We start from the raw sequence: 21,091 nt of genomic DNA, 5'->3' as shown, positions 1-21,091 counted from the left end.
AAAATTATATTAAAAAGATGTTATGCTATACAGTATATACTTGAGTGAATGTCTCACTGAATTTAATGGAACTTGCTTTTGAATAAACTTAGTTTTATTGTTAGAATAAATCAGTGTTTGCTTTTTTTGAATATGCTTAGAATTGTAGTGTTGGAGACTAATAACATTTATTGGAAAATTTGGACAATATATTTTTGTAATGTGGGAACTTGATTGTGGGATGCTTTATTGTTTCCTTTGATTTATTTTACTGGAATACTAAACTAAAGATGAGAATTTTTTTATTCATTTGATTTTAACATAGTGATTATTTAAGACAGAGCAGTAAATTTTGTAAGTTTGCTTCATTTTAAAAAATATTACTATATTTCAGGAAGAATATGTATGAATGTATTTATAATTTATATTTCAGGTAACATTTAAATGATGACCATATTGGTGAATTTTAGACTAAGAATTGTTAAAAAGTTACAACTCAGTTCTAACATACATGTTAACTGTACTAGTCAGCATAGTGATCATCTCCCACACCTGAAGTTTCAGTTCTCGGTTAACAAGGCAAATCAATACAAAAATGAGAGTTCATTGTTATATAGCTGGTTGTAAAACAAGAGGCAATCAGACTGTAAACCAAATGCTGTAATTAATTGCTACATTCAAAGAATTTTAAATGAAATATGAGTACTTGATATGAATTAGGATCAGTAGTGGATTCCACTTACCTTCGCTAGTGGTTTGAAATCAGGAACACTTGTGCGTGCTTGCACATGGTGCTCCTGCACATGCGCAGAACCTTCTGCGGTTGTGCAAAGTGTTTGTGATGATGTCTGGGTGGGTGGGTACGCAGAATCATGGCAAACTGGTAGAAACTCATCACTGATTAGGATGATTGCTGAAATCCAGCAAAAGATAGTTTTTCTAGAAATCTTAAGCTAAAATATGTTTTTCTAATTTTATTTGTCTCTACTGTCATGCACTGAGTGGTTTTCTAAGTTCTTTCAAGTCTGATTCATATATTGCAGTTTTGATAATAAAGCTAGGTCCTCTGCATTTTGACTAATGCCAGAGATTCCTAATATTCCTAATATTTTAAAGTCATCTTAACATTGAACAAGCTGAATCTAATTTATTATCTAATTTATTTGATTATTTGTGGCAATATCTGGATGGCAGTAGCTTTTTATATCTGTTCTCAAGCTATGCTCTTTTGAACGAAGTGCTCAATCATTTTTGTTACCAAATTTCCTATATGCTAATTATGCATGCAATGTGGTTAAGATGTGATATATCCAGCTATGGTGGAGTAGAGAATTAGTTGGCATCGTAGATTTCATTCTCATACATTCAAAAAGAGTATTTTTTTAGCTACAATCTCTTTTTTTTGTTTTTTGTTAAAAGGACAAAACATCAGCTTAACAGACACATAAACAAAGTCTGAGACTGGGATTTAAGCTAACATTATTTGTGCTGTTCATTTTCAGTTGAGTGATGTAGATACAGTATAATACTTTGCTAGCATATTCCTGGGAATCCACTGAATAGATTCTTGGCAATAATACATATTCAACATACATTAGTGCAGAGCTTTAAAAGCTGCTGAGCTGATGCACTTGAAAATAATATTACTATTATAAATAAGATTTTCCCAGTTAGAGTAAAACTGGTAAAAGTGTTCTGATATATTAACTATTTATTCAAGTGCTAAACAGTGAAATAGCAACTTTTCCCTGGTTGCTATACAACTTTCCTCAGTCATACATATTCCACTTACATAAAATAAACTTAAAACCATCTCACCAAAGAAAAGACAGGAAGTATACTAGGTAGCCCTAGAGCTATCTATTGTACCGGTAGCATCACGTGCTTAGGGAAATAATTTCAATATATTTCCTAGGGCGTACTACATTATGGCATCTTAGTTATCCAGAAAGCAAGGTTGTGTTTCCATTTGACTAAGTCTGAGAAATGTTGAACTGCAGTTTTATAGTTAATATTTTCTGATAACATAGATACATCTTTGAAATGTGAATTGATTTTAATGAGAAAGAAGTCCTGAATATCAGGCACTGTTATTTAATCTTAGATGTCACAGATATAAAATATAAGGTTTGGGCCTAGGAATGCTGCTTGAATTGTAAACTTCAGGTTTTATTACTGACCATTGGCTCTGTGTTTAACAAAAGCAGTTTAAAATACTTGTATAGACTTGAGGGGCAGGCAAAAATAAAATAATTATGTTCCTTGCTAAAGTCCTGAAGTCCTAAACAAATCCACTTCTGAGTCTAGAGAAATGCAAACTTAAAGTCATCTGCTGTAGTTCTGTTTCTCAGGAATGTATTGCATTATTGAGTTAAGGTATGCATAGAAAAAAATATAAAGGATAATTCTAACTCTAATTTGTCAATATTCATTTAAAGCACAATTATATGTTTAGTAGATAGAACAGAATCAGCCATACTTTATTGCAAATTCCACTAACCTTACTTTGTTTATAAATACTACCTCATCATTGTGGCAACCAATTGTGGCATCTTTAACAATTAACAGTGATACATTGGAGACAATAGACAATTTAAAAATAGGCATCTTTTTCATAATGAACTCAGGCAGCAGAATACCGTTGAGAGTTGGAATAATAATAATAATAATAATAATAATAATAATAATAATAATAATAATAATAATAATAATAATAATATTTTAATTTGTATATCACCCTTCTCCCGAAGGACTCAGGGCGGTGAACAGGCAGATAAAATATAAATACACACAATAATTAAAAACATCCCTTAAAAAACTAATTTAAATGCCCAAAATGTTAAAAATGTACTCCCCCGTAAAATCACAAAATTTTAAAAACCCATCCAATAAAAATAAAAATCAGGCTAGTCCAGCCATACGAAATAAATAAGTTTTAAGTTCGCGGCGAAAGGTCCTAAGGTCAGGTAATTGTCGAAGTCCGAGGGGAAGTTCGTTCCACAGGGTCGGAGCTCCCACAGAGAAGGCCCTCCCCCTGGGGGCCGCCAGTCGACACTGTTTGGCTGACGGCACCCTGAGGAGTCCCTCTCTGTGGGAGCGTACCGGACGATGGGAGATAGAAGCCGGCAGTAGGCGGTCCCGTAGATAGCCCGGTCCTAAGCCATGGAGCGCTTTAAAGGTGGTAACCAATACCTTGAAGCGCACCCGGAAAACAACAGGTAGCCAGTGCAGTCTGCGCAGGATAGGTGTTATGTGGGAGCTCCGAGACGCTCCCTCAATAACCCGCGCAGCCGCATTCTGAACTAGCTGAAGTCTCCGGGTGCTCTTCAAGGGGAGCCCCATGTAGAGAGCATTGCAGTAGTCCAGGCGAGAGGTAACGAGAGCATGAGTGACTGTGCATAAGGCATCCCGGTCCAGGAACTGGCGGATCAGGCGAACCTGATAAAATGCTCTCCTGGAGACGGTCGCCAAATGGTCTTCAAAGGACAACCGACCATCCAGGAGCACGCCCAAGTTGCGTACCTTCTCCATCGGGGCCAATGATTCACCCCCGACAGACAGCCGCATCTGCAGCTGACTGTACCGAGGTGCCGGCATCCACAGCCACTCCGTCTTGGAGGGATTAAGTTTGAGCCTGTTCCTCCCCATCCAGACCCGTACGGCTTCCAGACACCGGGACAGCACTTCGACAGCTTCACTGGGGTGGCCCGGGGTGGAAAAGTACAGCTGGGTGTCATCAGCGTACAGTTGGTATCTCACCCCAAAGCCACTGATGATCTCACCCAGCGGCTTCATATAGATGTTGAACAGGAGGGGTGAGAGAATCGACCCCTGCGGCACCCCACACATGAGGCACCTTGGAGTCGATCTCTGCCCCCCTGTCAACACCGTCTGCGTCCGATCAGAGAGGTAGGAGGAGAACCACCGATAAACGGTGCCTCCCACTCCCAACCCCTCCAACCGGCGCAGCAGGATACCATGGTCGATGGTATCAAAAGCCGCTGAGAGGTCTAATAGGACCAGGGCAGAGGAGTAACCCCATACAGGAATGGACTGTATTTATCTTATCCATTTTAAAATGAATTTGATAATCAAACTAGCTAATAAAATATACAGTTAAATTGTTTGTTTAAAATATGATTCATATATTAGGTTGTTCCTATGCTAATAATCAAATTTTTCACAATTAAGCACAAGAGCAGAACTATAGCTCTCTTCATCCTAAGCTTCTGTGTCTCTTATTTTTGCATATAAGTGATGCATCCTTACTGACATGCTATTTGACTGAATCAGACATTTGAGTTAATAAAATTTCTAATAGAGCATCTTTTTTTATTAGAATACATTCAAAAAATCATTTTAATATTGCTAATTGAGTACTTTTTAATTAAAAAAAATCAGATGATTTTGATGAAATCTTTTGAATGAGAATTTATTCTCCCAAATCTCCCAAAAGGAGATTGAGAATATTTTGGTTTTAGCAGCAGTAGTAAGATGACATCAGGACTAACTCTTTGACCAACTCATAACACCCAATTCCTAGGAAGGCGATTATTTTTATTTAGTGTCAAGGGCAACAAAGTGGGTAATTGGCTCACAGAAAAGTACCTGGTACAGGAAGGCCAATTTGGAAGTATCCTGGAACTAATGTATTCTGGGAAAGAGAGACTTCGGGTTCTTGTACTTAAAGTGCCACATAAATAATGGAGTAACTGTCTATGAGAATCTATTACTGTATTTGTGCCGTTACCTTTGTGTCCACCTGTTACTGTGAAGTTTTGTCAGAATTTTTTTACCTTTAGCACAGGGGTGAAATGCTCCTGGTTCGGACCGGATCACGTGATCCGGTAGCGATGGGGGCAGGTAGTTCGGAGAACCGGTAGCAAAAATCCCTGCCCCCCCCCACTGCCCACGCCTCGCTGTTCCTCTTCTCTGTCCCTGAAGCACTTGGTGATATAGCTGCAAACGGCCTTAAATGACTGCCACGGCACTTTAAAGGGCCGCACTACAGTTGATCAGTGCTGTAGGCAGCTAGTAGACCAGTGCCTCTATTTTTAAAGAAGGTAGACTGGTGCCTGCCAAAAAAAGGCACTTGGTAGACCGGTGCCTCTCAGTAAAAGGCAATTGGTAGACTGGGGCCTCTATTTTTAAAGAAGGTAGACCGATGCCTCTCGATAAAAGGCAATTGGTAGACTGGGGCCTCTATTTTTAAAGAAGGTAGACCAGTGCCTCCCAAGTTTTGTATACTTTATTATTTTTATTATTTATTATTATTGACCATGCCCATTCAGTCACCTGACCACCAAGCCACACCCACTAATTAAGCCACGCCCACAGAACCGGTAGAGAAAATTTTTAGATTTCACCCCTGCTTCAGCAACAAACCTTACTCTTAACTCTGACTATCAGCAGAAATCTATTTCAATTTGGGTCAGATTTTTGATACTTAAAACTGCTAGTTAAATTGACTTCAGATTTTGAGAAGAGCTGGAGAGAGTATATAAATGTTAAACTCAAATTTGCATATTTGATGTCTAGATGCGTTAGAAAAAATAATATATAAAATATACGAGGCTTCAGTGAACAGTTAATAATAAAAAATCTGACTTGATATAATTGAATCTATAAGCTAAGTTTTCTCAAATTCTGGAAGCTGTAGTAGTCCAATATTTTTGAAGGACATAGGGTTGGAGAAATTTTGCCTAGATATTCAAGAATGTTTCTATTGTTTAGATCACTATCCCATTATTAGACGTATTGAGTCTTTTTATGCTGGTGCTTAATCAAATGATTGGGGGAAATTAATAAGGATTTTAAGAAAAATCATATAGTTCTCTGTTCTACAGTTTTCAAGACTATATGTCCATTCATTATAGGGATTCAATAGGAAATAGTATAAGTGATCTTTACTGTAGCCATAAGTATTTCATTGATTTATTGATTTATTTATTTTTTGCATTTTTATACCGCCCTTTTATACCGCCCGGCTTCGTTGGGGTGGTTCGGGGTGGAAATGTAAGCTGAGTGTCATCAGCGTACAGTTGACAACTCACATTATCTTTTGAAAATGTTTGAAAATTTTACTGTAAGTTGCCAGTCTATTGTAGTTTAAAAAGTTATTTTGTATTCAATTCAGCAAGCTTAAGTAGTCCCTTGTCTAGTCACCTCCTAAAGCGTTATTTGGAAAGTTGTTTGTATATTTCTTAGATAGTAACATTTATTGCTGTGACCACTCTTGTTGCTGTTAGTTTTAAGTATTGGTTTTTAGTATATAAGGGGAAATGAATTAAATAAGTTTTTCAAATTCAGTGTGCTTATTGCTTGGTACTTCAAGGCAAAACATTTCATAATGATCTTGGTTCATTTTTCAAATCATCTACTTATAAATGCATTAAAAGGGGAAAGATAGAATTATACATCCAGCAATAGTAGTATCAAGTGGCATTTTAGCACTAAATCAGTAATGTAGAAAGCTACTTCCCACTATTTAAAAAAAAAAGTGCATTTTATGTCCAGAGTCTTTGAAATCTAAAAGCAAATTTAACTTTAGACCCACCAGTTCTCTTTGTGTACAGTGCCGGAAAGTATTGAGAAATTAGCCCAGAACATGTGTGTTGTCATATATGTCAAAGATCATTCAACACGTATCACTGTTTTTTGTATCTTCATATGAATGACTCCAAAAATGTTAGCAGAGTGATATCAATGTATTCTTTCATAAAACATTTATTCTGACCTTACCTGCCTTAGATCTATTGTAAAGTTACCATGAATTCCAAATTTCCATACAGGTAGTCCTTGATTTATAACCATTCATTTAGTGACCATTCAAAGTTACAATGGCATGGAATTAAGTAACGTAGACCATTTTTTAGATTTAAGACCATTGCAGCATCCCCATGGTCACATGATCAAAATTTGAACACTTGGCAATTGGCATGTATTTATAACAGTTGCAGTGTTCTTTGTGGGGAGTGATCACCTTTTGTGACCTTCTGACAAGCAAAATCAATAGGGAAACCAGATTCATTTAACAACCATGTTACTAAGTTAAAAACTGCAGTGATTAATTTACAAGCTGTGGCAAGAATGGGCAAAATTCACTTAACCAGTAATAACTGTCTTGCTTAGCATTGGAAATTTTGGGCTCAGTTGTGGTCATAAGTCAAGGACTTCCTGTCCTGTATCTGCAATACTACAATGTTCACATAACCAAAGCTAATTTATATATGTGTGTGTGTGTGTGTGTGTGCACTTATTAATACATTTTGAACAATTTGAAAGTTAGATTTTTGTTACAAAAAGACGGGCCTTTTAGTGGTTGTTTTTTTCCTTTCCTTTGGTCAGTCTGAAAGAATAATATTTTAATGATTAATTTTATAACATTAATGCCTACTGAAATGATGGATTAATAGCATGGTTAATTTAAGAGCATAATTAAATGTGACTGTGAAGCTAAAATAATGCTAGCTAAGTTGTAGGGAAATATTTATTTTTAGCTCTATCAGGGAGTGTTCCACTGCTCAACTCTTAACTGGTTTGAACTAATTATTGAAATAACTCATAAAAATAAAGAATAAATTCCCCAGTTTGCATCAGTGATATATTCTCTAATTTTAAAAATCAGATAACCCATTCTAATGCATTCCAGTAATACTGATTTTAAACAGCATGCTTTAGTGATGTCAACTGTGAAATTTTAAACAGCAGTCTTCAAAATCTAATGATTCTACTAATCTTATTAAAAGGGGAGGATTACACTGTGAATAATATATCTCAACTTTATTGTAATAATTTTGCTGGTTACCAGGTGGGGTGGCAGTTGAAAAATTTGGTGAATGCACTACGAGAGGATCCGAGTGGTGTTATCTTAACTTTGAAAAAGCGACCTCAGAGCATGCTTACCTCAGCACCAGCTTTACTGAAAAATATGAGATGGAAGCCCCTTGCTCTGCAGGTAACAATGCTTAATCATAAATCATACACCATCATTTTAGCTTTAGATTATCTCAGTGCTGCCTTATTGTGCTTCATTTCAGCAGCATATATGGATTTAATCTTGTATGCTTTGAAAATGCTTTGTGAAATATCTGCAGATTTATTTGCTATCTTAAATAAATATTAAATCCATAGCTTGCAAACTTGAGGGGATCTTTTATTCCTCAGTTTTACATGTATATATAACCTGAATTCTACATATGCTTTTTAAAATGCATAAAATTATATGGCTTATTAAATAAATAATTTAATATTAAGTAAAAATAAAATACTAATCTCATGGTTCTGTCTTTTGGTTTGTTCATTTTTTAATTGTGAATCTCTTTCCTCTGTTTAGCGATCAGTGATACTTTGCAGAATAGAAGGAAATCAGTGGGTGCAAACCAAATTTCAAGTTGCTTGAGTTAAAGATGAGTTGTCTTAATTTTGGTAGAAGTGTTTGATGCTGTTTTCAACATTTTAGGAATGTTCTGTGCTTAAGCTGTCCAGAAATTGAACTGGATTGTTTTTAGCTTGAAATGATTCAGATTTTAAATTGTTGCTATATCACTAGAAGGAAGATGTCCTAGGTACATGGATTATTTCAGTTTTCCAGGCAAAAGAAAATAACCTTTCTTTGTACATTGGCTCCAAGCCAAGTGACATTTACTCTTTTCACCATGTTGTAGATACCATGTGTAGATTTTTGGAGAAGTTGCTTAAAAGAGTTAGGGACTTGCAAAAATATTTACTTTTATTTTTGAGGATCATTTAGTAGGTTGTTGCCATATATTGAAATATTGTTGCTCTTATAAACAGCACTTGTACACTATGTTTGTCTATTTCCAGAATCAAAAATAATAAAATGGAATATGAATTAAGAGAATTGTACTTTTGCAGTATAGGTGCACACAATATATTACATGAATAATAAGTTGACATGGAAATGGAGCTATTGTGTAATTTAAGTTTGAGGTGTGGCATTGCTAAACTTTCTGGAACGTATTTGTAAATGCTTCTAGTTAATGTATAAACACATAAAAGCAATTTCAATAATAACAGATTCCATTACATAATATTTATGTCATAGTTTTTCCTTAGAATATTTTACCCTCAACTTTATTTAATGCATTTGAAGGAATGAATAAGAAAAATGTTCCTGGCTTTGTATGGAAAATTGGATGGGCAGAATTTCATTAATTAGTACAATTATTTGGTACTATCCAATAGTTCTGATATTAGATAGGTCCCACATTCAAATAGTACCTTGAAACTGAGAAGCTAGAGAGCGATTAACAAAAAGTTGGCATGCATACTGTGATGTCATAAAGCAAATTGCACTCTTAAGTATGTGTGGTAGTGCTATCACAATATTCATTTTATCATTTGCTCTCTCTTCCTGTCTATTAGAAACTGGGATGTTAGTGGTGAGATTTGTTTTAGATCTTAAAAAATACTTTAATGTGTAAGTGAAATAAATAAATCTTTGTGACTTTCTTATATAATCCCTGAAAGTTATGAAAAGATCAATATGTATACCAGTCATTATACTATTGTACAGGTAGTCCTCAACTTACAACTATTCATTTAGTGGACATTTGAAGTTACAATGGCACTGAAAAAAATGCCTTATAATCAGTTTTCACACTTATGAACATTACAGTATCCCCATAGTCACATGATCAAAATTCAGGGACTTGACAGTTGGCATGTACTCTGTTTTCCTGAAAATAAGACCTAGCATGTTTTTATGAGTGTGCTTAATATAAGCCCTACCCCAAAATAAGCCCTATGTCAGGTTCTGGATGGAAAGTAAAGACGCCAAACACAAATGATGGTTAGAATCAGGGGTGAAATCTAAAAAAATTCCCTACCAATTCTGTGGGCATGGCTTAATTGGTGGGCATGGCTTGTTGGTCAGGTGCCCGGTGGGCGTGGCCAATAACAATAAATAATAAAAATAATAAACAAAGTACACAAAACAATAAGAGGTGCAAAAAACCAACTTTCACACTTTATACACACAGACAACACAAAACAACTGACTCACACACACACACACAAATGCCACATAAAGCTTTGTGAAATTTTGTGTGTTTGTGTAGTTAGAGTGAAACACTACAGAAACAGACTAAATCTCAGAAAGGTGCACAAATATTTTATTTTATTTTATTTTATTATTTTATTTTATTTTATTTATATTGTTAGATAAAAGCAGTTAAATTTAAAACTTACTTTTAAATTTAGACATAGCAATTTAAAGTTAATTGCTATGTCTAAAAAAAAATAAAACTCCTAAAAAACCCCAATTAACTATTTTTAAAGCCCCCCCCCCAGTTACTTACCCAATTCAAGGGATAAGGCAGGCAGATTGAGTTGCTCACCAATGAAATGGGTTGCAGGCAGGCAGATTGAGTTGCTGGCTGATGCAATTGATTGCAGCAGCCGAAGCAAAGCAAGGCAGTGAGTGAGCCCAAAAGAAGTAGGAAGCTTCCAAGTAGGCAAGTGGGGACCCGGTGATTGGGTGGGCATGGGTGGGGGGGGCAGGGATTTTTGCTACCAGTTCTCCAAACTACCCGCCCCAATCGCTACCGGATCACTTGATCCGGTCCGAACCGGGAGCATTTTACTCCTGGTTAGAATCCTGTTTATCCAAACTGGCTCGTACTGACCACCACGATTAATCAAATTAAGATATTGTTAGACCCACTGCTCTGTGCTCCCTGCCATCTTTTAAAGCATCTAACACCGTCCCATCCATACATGTGGTCCCAGCCCTCATGACCCGGAAATTCCTTATGCCCACCTCCCAGCTGGGTGTGCCACTGCATCTTCACTTCTCCGTGGCTCACCTGTGGCCACAGCATTCCGCCTCTCAGCTGTTTGAGAACACTTTTGCTGCTTGCTTCAAGATGCCAGCTGACGGAGCAGTCTGTAGTGGAAGACAAGTTGGGTTTTACCCAACAGCCAGGGTAGATGGAGTTGTATTGTAACAGCATTAATAATCTGTACAATGGGAAACGGGCCGATGTATTTAGGACGAAGTTTCCTACAGGGCATGCTCAATTTTAGATATTTTGTAGAAAGGTATACTAGCTGTCCTATATGGAAAGAGGGTTGTAATCTCCATCTTTGTCCGCTTGCTGTTTATATTCCGCGGCTGATTGTTGTAACACCCCTCATACCACCCGCAACACATGCTGCATCTGTTCCACCCACCCTTGGACACCCATGTCCTCTGGGCTCACCCAGTGTTATGGCCTGCCAGCAGCCTGCGGAGCTGGCAACGACTCGGACAACGATGAGGCTGAAGAAGAGTGTGGGCCAGTCCTGGAGACTGGGGAAGGCCTGGATGAGGACTCTGTGGGACCAGGGCCATCAGGGAGTGAGGTGCGGACTCCAGAGCCTCCAGAGACTGACAGTAGTGAGGCAGAGGAACAGGAGGAGCCTGTTTCTAATGCACGCATGAGAAGAGCTGCCAAAAGGCAAAAGCAGTTCAAGTAAAGAGGACGACTTGGGAGCAGGGCCAAGAGATGATTGCCCCCCAACATAAGGCTTAATTATGTTCCCCATTGCTGTCCCTGCTGGAATGGCAGCCCTGGGCTGCTGGGCGCACCAGAGCTGACACCCTGCTTAAGACCCTGCACAGCTGGCCACCCAACCATTCCATCTGGTTGCTCACATTGCCACAGCACCAAGGCAAGGTGGTGGGGTGGAACTGCTCCATGTGCCCTACACCAGGTTACCTGAGGACCCCCACAGCCAGGCCATCTATGCCCCAACACCTACCTCACAGTGACAGCACCAGCAGCCATGTGCTGCAGGAGCCCACATAGCAACTGGCCCATTTCTTCTGCTTGCTTGTGGCTGCAACACAGCGGGAGGCCAAGCATTTGGTGCTGCAGCCACAAGGTGAGGCAGGTATCGGGGCATGGATGGCTTGGCTGTGGGGGCCCTGAAGTAAGCCAGTGTGGTATGCGTGGGGCAGCTCCATCCCCCCTGACTCGTGGCAGTGGCAGTGGAAAGTTGTGCAGCCTCTACCCCACCATGAGCAAGCAGAAGAAGTGGGCCTCCTGTACACGGGGAAAAAAGTAAGACCCCCAGAATATAAGCCCTAGTGTCAGGGTTCCAAGTAACAGCCCCAACGAAATCAAACTCTGAGACTTGAATTTCCTCAAAGCTAATTTTTATTAGAGATGTCATATTGGCACATCTGGGAAAACCCGAATCTGAGAGCTTCTGGGTTTTCCCCACCAAAAGAAAATGTCAACTCGAAAAAGCATTTCTAGTCTGCTCTTGAGTTGCCATTAGAATCAAGGGGGGAGCACATTCCACACATACCTTCTTCCAACAGTGAATCTCAGATTACCAAAGCCAGGGTGTGAGGCTTGTCTACAGCCCATGGGAGTGCCTTGTTGGAGAATGTGATTTATGACACAGACTAAAAGGAGGGGGGGAACAGAATCAAAGGTGTAACTTACATGCGGCAGAGCAAACCTCACTCGATTAGATGCCGGCATGTTGCTCCTAATAAATCATTGGATTCCTTTTGAAACATGGCTCAAGACTCATGATTTAATTAGAGCATCTGTTGGAACCATTAAGTCCTTGCCCTTCACCCACATGTCCATCACATGAACCAATCAGGTACCCTTCAGAACAGAAGACACCTCCTCATTCTTCTCAGCAAAGCTGCAGGATACAATGGCCTTGATTTTCTGGAAAGAATGTTATTTTGACTACATATCATCTTCACTCTATACAATCACCTCTCCCATTTTCCTACAGTAGAATTTGTGGCAGGCCTGAAGGCTCAAAGGTAGAAGATGGCTTCCAGGTCTATCAGGCTTCCCCACATCAGAAGAGAAGCATGACCTGGAAAGAGAATAATACAGGGGGTTAATCATGCTCCTAACCACCTCTCCCCCCACAGGGGGACCCTTTGGCTTATCAGGGTATTTATCATGGAATTGTTTGACTAGCCTATCTGCCTTTACATTCCAACTCTTGACCCATGTAGCTTCAGACAAAGGGTACCCTTTCTAGTGTACTAAGTATTGTAATTGACCCCTATATAGCCTAAAATCCAAAATTTTCTTGACTTCATAATGGGTTTCTCCTTGTACAACTATAGGAGGAGGAGTTGGTTGGGTTTGTGATCTTAGACTGGACCCAACTGCTGATCTCAGCAGGCTACAGTGAAATATAGGGTATATTTTCCCTAGGATGTGGGGGAGGCTAAGCTGAACTGTTACTGGGTTAATTATTTTAACTATTGGGAAAGGACCTAGGAATTTTGGTCCTAATTTCTTGCTAGGCAGCCTCAACCATATATATTTGGTTGATAGAAAAACCTTAAGGGGGGTTGGAGAGAACAGTGATTGCCTGCCTGTTTTTTATATTATTCTGCCACTTCTGAAAGCGCTTTTTTGGTATTTTCCCACCCCTTTTTTTAAAGATTCCATCCATTCTGCCAAAGTCATGGAAGAAGGGGGTTCTCTGGGCAGTTCAGGCATGGAGACAAACTCCATGCCACTGGTGACCTGGAAAGGGGTCAGTCCAGTGCTGCTGTGCACTGCATTGTTGTAAGCCATCTCCGCAGACAATAACAGATCTGCCCAGTTCTCTTGTTGGTAATCCACATAGCATCTTATGTACTTAGAATGTCATCTAAGTAAACAACAACACCTTGGTATAGGTGCTCATGTAGCAGTTTGTTAATGAGTTGCATGAATACTGTGGCGGGCCCTTGTAATCTGAATGGCATCACTTTAAATTGGAAGCTGCAGTTGAAGGCAGTTTTCCACTCATCTCCCTCTCCGATTCTTATGCAATAGTATGCTTCCCTTAAGTCCAATTTGGTGAATACCTTCCCCTTCGACAAGTGGTTTAGCATGTCTTTCATGAGTGGGAGGGGTTAGGTATTTTCCATGCACACGGCATTGATTCCATCGGTTTTCATCCAACTGTGCCAGTTTACCTATGCCAGTAAAAGAACTTTGAAAGATGTTGGTTTCGGAATCTTTTCTGCAGGAGGGGTTTTCTGAAATGTTGACGCAAGGCTTGTGCCCATGCTGATCACACTGGTGGCATTTGACAGTCCCAGATGGTGTGGGAGGAGGCCTTTCGGTTTTCTTTGCCTGGGTCTGATGCCCAAGCAGTCTCCTGGCAGGCTTATCCACAGCTGGTTTCCTGTGAGGATGAATCTCCAGATCCAGAATGATGGCAGTGTTGTACCATGACTGTATCTGGTCCGGTATTCCCCTAATGCCATAGGCTTGCCTGAGGTCTGGGTCCAGGGCCTCTTTGAAGATGTGCACCATTAGGTGCTCTGGCCAGTCTCTCAGCTTTCTGGCTACCCTCTGAAACTCCCATATTAATTCTTTTGTGGGTTTACCAGCTTGCTTCAGGGCTTTAATTTGAATAATGAATGAATAATGAATAATTTAATTTCTATACCGCCCTTCTCCTGAAGGACTCAGGGCGGTTTACAGCCAGGTAAAAAAACACAATGAAAACATACAATATACAGCTAAAAACTGATTTTAAAAAACCTATTCAATTTGGCCCATTAATTAAAATACACATTAAAACCATAAAAAAGAAACATTAAAAATTTGGATTTCGGCTTCCAGTTGTTGAATCTGACCCGCATCAGTTAGATGAATTCATTGGTGTCTTCTAGCTCAGGGGCCTCTTCATCGTGTAGCTCCACTATCCATTCCAATATCTCTCCTTCATTCATGCCATCCGCGATGATGGAAATCAATTCCCGATCAGATGGATATTGATTTCCATATTGGTCGATGTGGGCCCAGACATGGTTGAGGAAGTATACCAACTTCCCAGGAGTCCCATCGAAAGTTGCCTGAAACCATGGGGAAGGAACAGCTGGCAAGACCGGCAGCTGGGCTTCCATGGGTGGTTGGCCAGGCCCTTTCTGCTGGGCCAGGATGTGTTGCAGAGCCACCAGCAACTGTTGTTGAGCCTGGACATGTTGTGGGATCGCAACTTGAGGTTGCAGGTGTGGCTGTGGCTGGACAGGAGCTTGCTGTGGTACAACAGCTGGCTACTGGAAAGGACCTAGCTGTTGGAACGGCATTGGCTGCTGGATCAGGGCTGGCATCCACTGGCATTGCACCCATCCTTGTCCTGGGTAGAAAGCCCATCTGGGAGGGATTTGGCTTGCTGGTGGCAAGGTTGATGCTGCAGGGCAGATAGACTCCAGAATCCCTTTGGCAGGCCCTGCATTCCGTGGCTGGGCTGTCTCAATAGGGCTGGTTGCTGGATCACTTGTGCCCCAGGGTGAATGGAGCCCACAGCCAGCCTGGTTTGGGGCATAAGTGTTCTGTCCTCCCTCACCTCCATCTGAGTGATGGCTTAATTAGCCGGCACTATCAGCTCTGGCAGCAGAATAGCCAGTGTCTGCTAAGAGCCTTTGTTATCTTCCATGACGCTGGTGAGTCACCCAGAAACAAACTTCAGCTCTTAATCAGTGGATTTGCCTGTTACAAAGAGACACAGCAGCTCTCGATGCCTTTTATATCCTGTGGGGTGTGGCTCCATGACTCAGCACTTCCTAGGCCTGCCCCACCCCTGCTTCTGTTGTTCCCTCCTCTCCTGCCTACGAAACCTAGGGTTCAACCAAGCCTGATTGCTGTCAGCTGGGTCTGCAGGCATGGCCTGGGGTGGGGAAGAGTCAGGGGACGGAGGCCTCATTATCTCTTCCACCTGTCCTGTTTCTGGCTCCTGGAGCTGAGCCAGGAAAGCTGGTGCTCCTGAGGTAAGTGTTGACGGCCCTTCCCCCTCACTGTCCAAGTCACTTTCTGGCGGCAGTCCCGGCTCCAAGTCACTTTCTGGCAGGAGGGCTGGCTCGGGGGGTGCAGACACAACAATAAGGCTGTGAGTCGAGTCACTTGGTGCTGAATGGAAAGAGGCTGACACTCTGCTCCATTGTGCAGCAACTCCCTTGCCTGGAAAGGTGAACGTCGGTTGTGCCAATGTCCATCTAAGCTGCCCAGTGCCGGGGGGCTGAGTTATCCCACTTATGCTGAGTTGGCTCAACTGCTCCAGGAGACCGGCCAGTGACTGGCTGTGCAACAGTGGCGGGAAGCCTGCAGCATGTCTGCTGTGGCACTCCCCAACCAAGGGTCAAGGCTTGTCCTTCTTCCACTCGTGATTCCAACAGCAATTCCTGGATTGGGGTAACTCCTGCAGCTTTGCCTTGCAGAATCAGGTCCGGTCGCAATCTCTGTTCTGGCATCGGCTCCTTGCGTCGGGTGCCCAGTTGGCATTTGGCTTCTACAGCTTTTATGGCTTCCTCCATGTCTGGGGAAGGAGAGGAGAGGGTCTCAACAGAAGTTGCTGAGCCTTTGTCTGCTACTCCTTCCGTTGCCTTCTTTTCTTCCTCCATCTTCCCTGAGTGTTTGCGCGGCCCGGTGTCAGGTTGACGCTTGGAGCTCAGGACCCTGGACAGCACCCCAAAATTTGGAGGAGCTGCTTTAGTTGGAAAGGGGATTTGGATTAATGTCAGGGTTCCAAGTAACACCCTCAACGAAATCAAACTCCAAGGCCTGAGTTTCCTCAAAGCTAATTTTTATTAGAGATGTCATATTGGCACATCTGGGAAAACCCGAATCTGAGATCTTCAAGGTTTTCCTCACCCAAAAGAAAGTTCAAGTCCTTCCCCTTCACCCACATATCCATCACATGAGCCAATCAGGTACCCTCCGGAACAGAAGATATCTCCTCATTCTGCTCAGCACAGCCGCAGGGCACAACGGCTTGGCTTTCTGGAAAGAATGTTATTTTGGTTACATATCATCTTCACTTCATACAATCACCCCTCCCATTTTCTCACAGTAGAATTTGTGGCAGGCCTGAAGGCTCAAAAGTAAAAGATGACTTCTGACACCTAGTGCTTATTTTGGGACCCAAAAGAAAATAAGACCCAAACTTATTTTTGGGGAAACGGATATATATGATAGTTGTTTCCTGCGGTCATGATTACCATTTGTAACCTTCCCAGTTGGCTTCTGATAAAGAAAGTCAATGGAAGAATCCAGGTTTGCTGAACTACCACATAATTTACTTAACTGCAGTGATTTGCTTAATCATTGTGGTAAAAAATGTCATAAAATGGGGTGCAACTCACTTAACAACTGCTTTGCTTAGCAACAGAAATTTTGGGCTTGATTGTGATCATAAAATGAGAATTACCTGTACATAATTAATTTATGTATACAAATATGTTGTTTTGCTGTTACACTGCTCTACTTCCTAGAGGAGCCAGAATTGTGCACAAAAGAAAAAATAAGAACAATCAAGAATTAAAGTTTATCCTAAAATAAGATAATAACACCTATATAAATAATGGCATTAAAACAGTTTTTTTAAAAAACCATATAAAAGGTATTTTTATAATATTCAGCCATAATATTTATAATAACTGTATTAGCAGTTCTCCTTCTTATTAGTTTATATTTTTTGCCTGATATTTTTGTTATTATTTTAATCATTTTGTTTTGTTTTAGTATCTATCAATAAATTTGATAAACTATCTAGAGTTCAGCTGGTTTCAGGTAGTCAGATAAATTTCCTGTACAACTAAATCAGGTTAGATATCAGCTGCCAATTATTAGTAATTTTACTCCTGGAAACATCTGGAGTATTATGATGTTATATTCTGTTTATGTGAATTTTTAGTGTTTTCCATCTTAAAATATTCACTATAGCCTTCATTTGTTAAAACTGAAATTTCAGAGGGAATGCATGGTTTTTCTGAAAACAATTATTGCTACACTTGCTTTTCAGGGATATAATTGTCCTTTTGTTGTTCATGCGATCATTGCTTATTGATTTCTTTTTGGCAAATAAACTGCAGGTTCAATCACTTTTTCAAATTTTTTTTTTTTAATTCAAAACGTTTTACAAAAAAAAAAAAAATTCCCCCCCTTTTCCCCCCAACCCCCCTCCCTTCACTAATCCCTCCCCCCTCCCCCCTGACTTCCCGGATGAAGCACAAGGTATAGTTAAAAATAAAACAAACATATGCTAAGAAGATTTTCCCCCAAAACTATTATACCAATTTTCCCTCTCTAGCTCTGACTTCCTCCTAACACAACCAAAATCCTTCAAGAAAAAAATAAAAAATAAAAAATTAACAATTAAGAATAACAAAATATGTAAATCAATAAAACAAATTAATCCTAAAGTATTTAAAACCAACTAAAACATAAAAATCCAATCCAATTCAAAGAATATCTCCCTTATAGCTTCTATAACCATATAATTTTCCCCCCAGGTCTTTCTTACATAAACTCTTTCAAAAATATTCTATTCAAAATACAATACAACACATTATAAAATTTCAATACCAAGAATTACAGTAGCTATTCAAATTTAGTCCATCCTCGTCAAAATCCAGTATAAATCCAAATACCTAGTCTTTTATAATAGATATAAAACATATAATCAACCCATTTCTTCCAGATCTTCCTCACATATTGTCTTTCAGGGACAGTAATATTTTTGTCTGTTAATAATTCAAAGGATAATACTTTTGTCTCTTGCCATTTTTTTTGATGCATTAATCTCTGTCTTTCCTTCATTTCTCCTTTTGAAAAGTCAGTCACAATATTGCCTAATAGATCCTTATGTTCAAAAATCCACAAATTACTACCATATATTCCATCAATCCAAAGAGAGAATTCTTGAAAAGCATTAAGCCTGTAAATTTTTTCAGTTCGGGAAACAGCCTCCTGTAGCACAAATTCTGACATTTCATCCAAACTATTTAAAGGAAACTTCTTTACATCAACTTGTTTATACATGATCATATCTTCATATTTATCCATTTTTATTTGTATCTCCTCCATTGCATTTAAGTCCTGTTTCAGTTCGTATTTTTGAATAATTAAATACATTCTTTCTGTGTAATCCTGTATAAAGTCACGAATCCATTCTTCTGAAAAAACCTTCATGGCAAAGTTCTTGCTGAAAATCCCCTTATGAAATACTTAAACAACGTAACATAATCCAACAATCCAGAATCCAACACAATAAGATGAAGTCTCCATTCAGTTTCGATTTTGCAGCAAGGCTGGTCTATTTGCAGTTAGTCTAAAACACCATTTTAAAAGAAGGGAAAAAAATATTTTTTCTCTCTTTAAAAAAGGAGGAAGTCAGGAAATCAACAATACTTGCAAACCAATAATTGTTCACTCACGCTTCTTCCACCTGCTTATAGAAATCCACAAAAAGAAATCAATTGTTAGCAGAACTTGGACACCTTCCTCTTTTCCTGCTGTTGCAGGAGACGCGCTGGATAATGGAGATAAGGAGGAATTCAAAGGGATTCGACCTTTCGGGACTTTGCGTAAGAAAAACAAAGCCCCTAGGGGAATCTACCTCTCTCCCCCCCCGCTCTTTCCCCTGCTCTCTCAACCAGAGAGGGAAAATTAAGTCGGGAACAGCAGTTCGTAGCTATTTACACTGGCTTTTACAATATCCAGTGTGGAGTGTCATAAATTAGCACCCAGCGAGAAAGGTGGTGCCAAGCGGAAGTCCACTTTTTCAAAATTTTATAGTCTTAAACTTATTGTATTTTATATCATCCTTCTTTCATATCACATTGGCATATATTCAGGTCCCAATTTCAATATTTCTGTTTTTGGGGAAAGAGTTTTTTAACCTGTGATAGAATCTAAGAATTCAAATAGACCTACTGATAGAAATGAATGAAAAATTAATTAATGAATTATGCTTCAGGGGTTGAAGTTGCTAGACTGCCTTTTATTAATCTTCCTTAAAGAAAATAATTCATATGTAATATTATTTCAAGAGAGTATAATGTTTAAAGAGAAAAATAAGATTCCTGAATAAAAATTCTCTGGATAAATCTCCTGTAAATGAAGACTGGTATAGCCTTAAGTGATTTTTTTTTTGATGTTGGTTGTTTATCCATAACCATAATTTTTCTTTTATCTAGAGTTTAAATATACATTCTCAAACTGCTACTGTGCTTCATTTTATATTTATATATATTTCTTTTGAGCTGTATATAATATTCGCAATTAAATAATATGAATAATATGAGTATCCAAAATTATTTTTGGTAAACAATTTTATGTTCTGTTCTGCAATTAACTTTATGCCGTTTCTTTAAGTTTTGAGAGAAATAAACTTTTCTCACCATCTATATTATTGTGAAAAATTAATTTCATATTCTCTAACAATATGTATTTATTAAAATATTGTCATTTAATGAGAAGCCTTGTTCTGTGGGTGCATTGTGATGGGCTATTGACACATTAAGAGTAGTAATATCAAGAGGAATATGATTGCAATTCCATGCTTGTTTAATAGACATAAAAATAAAAAAATAACTATCTTTAGCAGGAGTTAAACAGGAGTTTAAAATAATGTTTAAACAGGCTTTGAAATAATGGAAGAAGAAATTTAGTTTAAGTTTTTTTGTTATACTATTATAATTAGTGGCAGTGGTGAAATGTAAAATTTGTTACTCTCGGTTCTGCGGGGGGTGTAATGTGACTGGGTGGGCGTGGCCAACTTTTTTTTCTTTTAAAAACATTTTTTCTACAACCTCTTTGGCCGAAGAGGTTGTAAAAAAATGCTTTTAAAAGCATCTGACGATCCCAGCTGAGTTGCCTGATCCTCAGAGGCTTTTTTTTAACTTTTAAAAGCATTTTTTCGGCCAAAGAAAAAATGCTTTTAAAAGTTTTTAAAAAAACCTCATGATCGTGCGGCTCAGCTGGGCATGGGGGGGCGGGGGGGGCAGGGATTTTTGCTACCGGTTCTCTGAACCAACTGCCGCCATCGCTACCGGATTGGGCGATCCGATCCTAACTGGGAGCATTTCACCCCTGATTAGTGCTATATTATTATTATCGTTATTAGTTTGTGTGTTAAGATTTACAATTAATTTTTCTTTGGTTTTTCACTATTTGTAAATGTTATCCTGACAAGACAGTTTTTCAATAAATAAATAAATAAATAAATAAAGAGTAGCAGATACATTGAATACAAGTGATAGAAAATTAGTTTAGGTCATAGACCAAAAAAGTAGAAAAAGTATGCAAAAACTGAAAAATAATTACAGGTATATTATCTTAAT

General features: G+C 39.0%; 1 protein-coding gene across 4 annotated transcripts in view; it reads left to right on the top strand.

The window, feature by feature from the left end:
* The window catches only part of CNKSR2 (connector enhancer of kinase suppressor of Ras 2), a 574,134-nt gene that overhangs the window by 294,673 nt on the left and 258,370 nt on the right, over nucleotides 1-21,091 (top strand). For 2 of the 4 annotated variants that reach the window (XM_058186955.1, XM_058186954.1), the window contains exon 9: nucleotides 7,790-7,936. The exons of the other annotated variants lie outside the window; for them this stretch is intronic. In XM_058186955.1, the coding sequence (XP_058042938.1) occupies nucleotides 7,790-7,936 (147 nt within the window). The remainder of the gene's footprint in view (nucleotides 1-7,789; nucleotides 7,937-21,091) is intronic. 4 annotated transcript variants of the gene reach the window in all.

The sequence above is a fragment of the Ahaetulla prasina genome, chromosome 5, assembly GCF_028640845.1.
Source record: "Ahaetulla prasina isolate Xishuangbanna chromosome 5, ASM2864084v1, whole genome shotgun sequence".
NCBI lineage: Eukaryota > Metazoa > Chordata > Lepidosauria > Squamata > Colubridae > Ahaetulla > Ahaetulla prasina.
The sequence above is the reverse complement of the archived record's forward strand: the minus strand, read 5'-3'. Positions and strand labels throughout refer to the sequence as shown.